The following is a 6,219-nucleotide window of genomic DNA, read 5'->3' on the forward strand; positions in this document are numbered from 1 at the left end:
CCTGGGGATGAGAAGGGATACACCTGCTCCCACAGGCACCAATTGTACCCTGACCTGTCCCAACTTCCTGTCTCCTCTGCCCCTAAAATCAGAGAAACACAAACTTAATGGATGAGTTGTATGAATTAGTCATTGCTATACATACCCATAAGCTGAAACCAAAATGTGGCAGATGGAATTGGTCCCACCACTAGACAAGTTCAGAGTAAGCACTGATCTATAGATAGCCTGCATCCCAGGGGAAAAAATCCATAGCCACAAACCACATCCCTCAGCAGTTGACCGCTAAGGAAAGCAAACCCGAAGCGCACTATTAGTAGAAGGTCGTCTGAATTTGCACACATAAATGAGAGCCGTGAAGGAGCAGGCGTGAGCAGAGAACATGCTTTATTGAGGAGTAGATAGAGAAGAGCACATTCTACCACATTGGGGAAGGGCTCAGCTGCTGCAAAAGGCCTGGACCCCTTAAGAAAACCCCCAGTGAAGTTGCTTTTGGATAACTTTTAACAGTGACACTGAAACTGGTGGGAGCTGCCATTAAACATGCTTAAGTTAGCTCCCCCAACCCACAGTGGCTATAAGTAGTGTACAGAGATGACAAGAGAAAGGCACAAATGACCAGAGTCAGGGTTGTGGTGAGGGCTCCACATGAAGACAGCGTGTTGCAGGAGACCGAGCTGGGAAAGGTGACATGTCATACATCAAAAAGTTGCCCCAAGATAGCAGGTTATAACGGGCCAGAGAGAAATTAGAGGGAAGATCTCTTCCTTCACTTGAACAACACCAAAAATAGGAGGCCAGAGAATAGAAGGATGGTGGCAAATCCCAAAAAGGACATGGAGGAGGAGTCCGTGGAGAGGCAGGACACTTTAGTTCTAGAGGGAGGGCGAGGCACTGTTGAAAAGAGAAGCAAACCTTGGCAGGGGTGACCATTCTGCCTTGGTGAGTCATGGGCTGAGATACAGAAGTCACTTCCAATCATTTCCATGTCTCCCAGGGTGTTCAGACAAAATCAGTGCGACTGATATGGAAGCATAGGTGTCCCAGACCACTGGTACAGGGGAAAAGGTTTGTGCAGTATCATTAACCAGTTAACAGGTAGCATGAAAGGGAGAACTGGAAATTATTTTGGCACCTGCAAACGTAAAAAGGGGCAGGGAGTAAAGAGACAATATTCACTACTGGGCACTTTCTGGTGAGGCAAAAGAAGTATATATTCCTTTCCACTGAGACACTGCCCACAGGTGAGCGCAAACCAAAACACAGAATTACCACCCCTTCATTCTTCTCTCCATCTTATTCCGGTAACGTGCTGTTACCAAGACTAATCCCTGGCAAACTCTTCAAATATATTTGGCTCTGGTCAGCCCAATACCAAACAGGTCTGTTGATAAAAACGGAGGGAAGAAATTTAAAGCGAAATGAATGCCAAGGTGAACGGACCCCTTCCCAGGCCGCACACATTCACAAGCACTACCTCTTCCCTGCCCCTCCACAGGACACATGTAAAGAGTAACTGGAAAGGTCCTGGTGGTGACAGCCATATTTGGAGGTCTGGCGACCGGGCGGCAAGAAGCACTAGTACCAAGTTTAGAAGACACGACACGACCTCATGGGGCGAGAAAACATGAGGAGAGAACCAGTGACTGGACAGGTACAGTACCATAACAGAACTCCTTGGGTCAGTGCTGAGATCTGCACTCAAGTCTAATACAGATCGCATCCAAGCAACCTCACTGAGGCCGAAACAACAGTTCCTCAGAACCAGCGTCTGCAGTGTACACGAAGGTCGGAGCCAGGACAGTCCTGAGGGGGATGGCCTTCCCAAAGGATACTGTACTTGCCAATCACAAGAGCAACAGAAATGACAGACAGATCCCTAGGGTACGGATTCCTACTGCTGGGGTTCGCTGGCTCGGAATGACAGGTCACTCTAAGTGCCCTTGGGAGGGGTCCATTTTAAGCAGCTTGGATCCATGGTTTTATTGGAGGTGGACCTTTTGGCCTCTTTGGCGATCCACTCATCAATCAGGTCCTGGGGAGAACAGGAAAAAACATTATACACATTCAACTAAATACCTTCAACAGATTCCAAAATTATTATCAGCCAAGAAAGAATCACCCAAGGGTTAATAATATATTAAGATCTCAAAATATTTTCTTTTTCAGCCAGGCACAGTGAAAAGGTGAGACAGGAGTTCACCAGAGGCTTCTGATAAAGATCAGGCCACAACAGGCATCACTGCCAGTTAAGGACAGGAGTTGGCATGCAGCCAAACTCCTTCAAGAAAGGAAGGGTTCAGTCGAGTTTTTAAGGCCCTCACTTTGGTCTGCCAAGCCTCAAGGGACATCCAGCAAAGCACAAGCAGCCGACAACAACCTTACCTGTCGCTTTAAAACTAGGTGCTTTCCCTTCCAGTACTTGAGCATCTGAAGGGCTTGCAGAGTGCTGACGATGTCCACGGGATTCACAGCTGTCTCCTGGCTGATTTCTGAAACAGAAGAGCTACTGAGAAGCTGGCCCAAGTGCAGGATCCCACTCAACATGAAGGCCTTCTTCCTAGTAGGGGAAACCAATGGATGGAATCTCCTACACTCAACTCAATCTGTTCAGTAAAGCACTCACTTGACAGGACCAAGTAACTACTGAAGAAGATTATAGGAAGATAATGCTCTTGGCCCCTTGGAAGTCAAGGCCAAATATAGACCAAACTAAATTCTCCCACCCTTGCATAAATACACAAGGATGACTTCCTTAGGTTTTGCATGTGCCAAAAGACGAAGTTTTTCTTCTTGAGTTGCATGAGAATTAAGGTGTTAGCAACTCCAGATTTGAGAAACCAATTCATAACCATTCCCAGAAGCCAAATGCTCTGGAATCCTGGACACCTCTCTGCAGTGGTCCACATTCAGTGGGCCTTCCATGCTCATATTCAGATGAAACACAGATGGGTTATCTTTGCAGGTTAGAAAGCATGAACAGGGGCCAAGTGGAAAAGTTAGAATATTCAGCGGAGTTAACTTATGTGGGTAAAAATGAATAATTCTAAAAGAGTCAAGAACCAGGCCAGGCATGGTGGCGCATGCCTATAGTCCCAGTTACACGGGAGGCTGAGGTGGAAGGACTGCCTGAGCCCAGGAGGTCGACACTGTGATGAGCCGTGAGCATGCCACTGCACTCCAGTGTGGGTGACAAAGTGAGACCCTGACTTGAAAGAGAAAGTGAAAAACCAACCTTTGATAGAAATCTCTTTGCCTTGAAAATTATGCAGGTAACGGAGAAGGACTTCTTTCCAGTAACTGCGATAGCTTATGAGCCCCAGATCTGAGAGTGGGCGTTCTGGTGAGCCAACTTTTTCTTCGACTTTGGAAAGCAAATAACCTGCCAGGAATAAAACACACAGACTTTTCTAGCAACACTAGACACCTCATCCTAACAGTAAAGAAAAGTGTGTCAACATAGGAGGCTTAAGGAGCATAATCAATTTTGCAACATCAGTTAGGGTTTTAGCCATTCAAGGGAACACTGTGTGGCTGCTGAGTACAGTATGCCGCCTTTATATAACAAGAAAGAAGAAAGTATATTTGCATTTGTTTATATAGTAGTCCCCCTTATCTGTGGAGGATATATCCCAAGGCCCCCAGTAGATGCCTGAAACTGTGGATACTACTAAACCCTATAAATTCTATGTTTTTTCCTACATATACACACCTATGATAAAGTTTAATTTATAAATTAGGGACTGTAAGAGATTAACAATAATAAAATGGAACATTATAACAAGATGCTGGAATAAAAGTTACGTAAATGTGGCTGCTCTCTCTTGCAAAATATCCCATTGTATTGTATTTAGAACCCATTTTCAAGCTGAAGCTGACCACAGGTAACAGAAACTGGGCAAGCGAGATGGCCGTAAGGGGGCACTATTGTAACAGGCACTAGAAACTCAGGAAGGCTTCCCAGACACTTTAGTAACAACGGTTCCCTGTAGGTGTGTGTTAGAAACCAGGGAGACGAGGAACAGAGATGGGAAGCCATTTCACTTTTTATATTTTTCTATCTTTGAACTTTAAGAACAGATGCTCTAAGGACCACCTATGGGTAGTTGGTGTAATAATTCTGAATGATGAAATCTCTAGTTCTAACATCTAAACATCTAACATTCAATTTATACAAAATATATAAAACACTTATCAAGACATAGTAAGCAAAATTCATATTCTGGTCAACAATAAACAACTAACCCGCTAACTTCAACAACACAAAAAAGGAAGGAAAAAAAAAGAAATGAAATGGAACTTTTAGATTGAAAGTGAATTATGGACCAGGTGTGGTGGTTCACACCTGTAATCTCAGCACTTTGGGAGGCAGAGGTGAGAGGACTTCCTAAGCCCAGGGGTTCAAGACCAGCCTGGGCAACTTAGCAAGACTATGTCTCTACAATAGTAATCCCAGCTCTTTGGGAGACAGAGGTGAGAGGACTATCTGAGCCCAGGGGTTCAAGACAAGCCTGGGTAACTTGGCAAGACCTTGTCTCTACAATAAATCAAAAATTAGCCAGGCGTTGTGGCGCATGCCTGTAGTTCCAGCTGCTTGGAAGGCAGAGGCAAAAGGATCACCTGAGCCCAGGAGGTCAAGGCTGCAGTGGTCACTGCACTCCAGCCTGGGTTGTAGAGTGAGACTCCAACTCAAAAAAAAAGAAAGAAAGAAAATTAGCTGGGTGTGGTGATGCACACCTGAGGTTCCAGCTACTTGGAAGGCTGAGGTAGAAGGATCACCTGAGTCCAGCTGGTTGAGGCTGCAGTGGCCATGAGTGTGCCAGTGTACTCCAGTCTGGGAGACAGTGAGACTGACTCAAAAAAAAATTAAAAAGTGAACTATAGCCAAATTTATCAATCCCACTATCAATTCTACCTGGACCTAAGGACAAACTTTTATTATTTAAACAGTTTTAAATAATAAAAACTGTTAAAAACAAAACAAAACAAAAAACCAAAGAACAAAACCAGGGAAATTTGAATACTACAATTTATGATATTAAAGGTTTTTCATAAAAGGTGTCATAGGCCCTACTTTTTAGAGATATCAAAATAAAGGAGGATATGAATATAGGTTAAAACAAGACTGGCTATAAAAAAAATGGCAATTATTGAAGGTAGGTGATAGGTACAAATTAGGAGGTTATAATACTCTTATTCTAATGTCGTACATTTGAAAACTTCCATTAAATCAATTTTATAAAAAAAGTGCTACCTATTAAAAGGTATATAGTCCCACCCTCCCCAAAAGTAGACTATACCATTTACTGATTCAGCTCTTCTCTGATGATTTAAAAATGAAAGCCTTAGAAGGCTGATTCTAAAAATTCTAATTTTGACTATAATATATTCTGTCCTATGATAGTGAACATTATAAAACAGATTCTCATTATTCATAGTAGTTTGTTTTATAAAATCACCAAGCATATTAAGTGCATACTGAACCACTGCTCCTAGGGGAAATATAGGGTTAAGTTCCTACAAGCCTTGGTCGCATATTAGTCAACAATCAATACCTAACCTTTTTTAAAATAAGTATCTGTTTAAAAATATCTTATTTACTTCCTAGCAAATTGGATGGAATTGAAGACCATTATATTTAGTGATCTATCACAGAAACAAAGAACTGAATACTGCATGGTCTCACTCCTAAGTGGGATCTGAACATTAATCACATTAGCACAAAGGAGGGATTGGCAGTCACCAGGGAAGCGAGAGAGGGCATGTAACATCACAAAGCCTACCTGGTCCCAAACCAGGGGAAGTGAGGGTCAGTTGGAGGCCCAAACCTCACCTGCATGTAGCCTACCTGTGTTGTTAATCCTTACTTGTACCCCACATCTCTATAAAATAATAAAAAATTTAAAAATATCTTATTTAGGCCAGGCACAGTGGCTCATGTTTGTAATCCTAGCTCTTTAGAAGGCAGAGGCAAGAGGATTGCCTGAGCCCAGGAGTTTGAACAACATGGCAAGACCTTGTCTCTACAGTGAATCAAAATACTAGCTGGGTGTGGTGGCTGTGCCTGTAGTCCTAGATACTTGGGAGGCTGAGGCAAAAGGACCGCTTGAGCCAAGCAGGTTGAGGCTGTAGTGGCTGTGAGCGTGCCACTGCACTCCAGCCTGGGGGGCAGAATGAGACTCTGACTCAAAAATAAAGTAAAATAAAAATACCTTTTTT

General features: G+C 43.4%; 1 protein-coding gene across 7 annotated transcripts in view; it reads right to left on the reverse strand.

Annotated features, from left to right (window-relative positions):
• Nucleotides 1-370: 370 nt before the first annotated feature.
• The window catches only part of KAT7 (lysine acetyltransferase 7), a 37,234-nt gene continuing 31,385 nt past the window's right edge, over nt 371-6,219 (reverse strand). For 5 of the 7 annotated variants that reach the window (XM_021715486.1, XM_021715485.1, XM_008063951.2 and 2 more), the window contains 3 exons: nt 3,236-3,382; nt 2,386-2,492; nt 1,574-2,035 (listed from right to left, as the gene is read on the reverse strand). In XM_021715486.1, the coding sequence (XP_021571161.1) occupies nt 1,934-2,035; nt 2,386-2,492; nt 3,236-3,382 (356 nt within the window). In that variant the 3' untranslated portion in view covers nt 1,574-1,933. Of the gene's footprint in view, nt 2,036-2,385; nt 2,493-3,235; nt 3,383-6,219 lie in introns of all 7 variants that reach the window. The other 2 variants (XM_008063949.1, XM_008063950.2) reach the window with 2 other exon arrangements.

The sequence above is a fragment of the Carlito syrichta genome, unplaced genomic scaffold, assembly GCF_000164805.1.
Source record: "Carlito syrichta isolate Samal-C Ts95f unplaced genomic scaffold, Tarsius_syrichta-2.0.1 Scaffold307155, whole genome shotgun sequence".
In the NCBI taxonomy this organism is placed as follows: domain Eukaryota; kingdom Metazoa; phylum Chordata; class Mammalia; order Primates; family Tarsiidae; genus Carlito; species Carlito syrichta.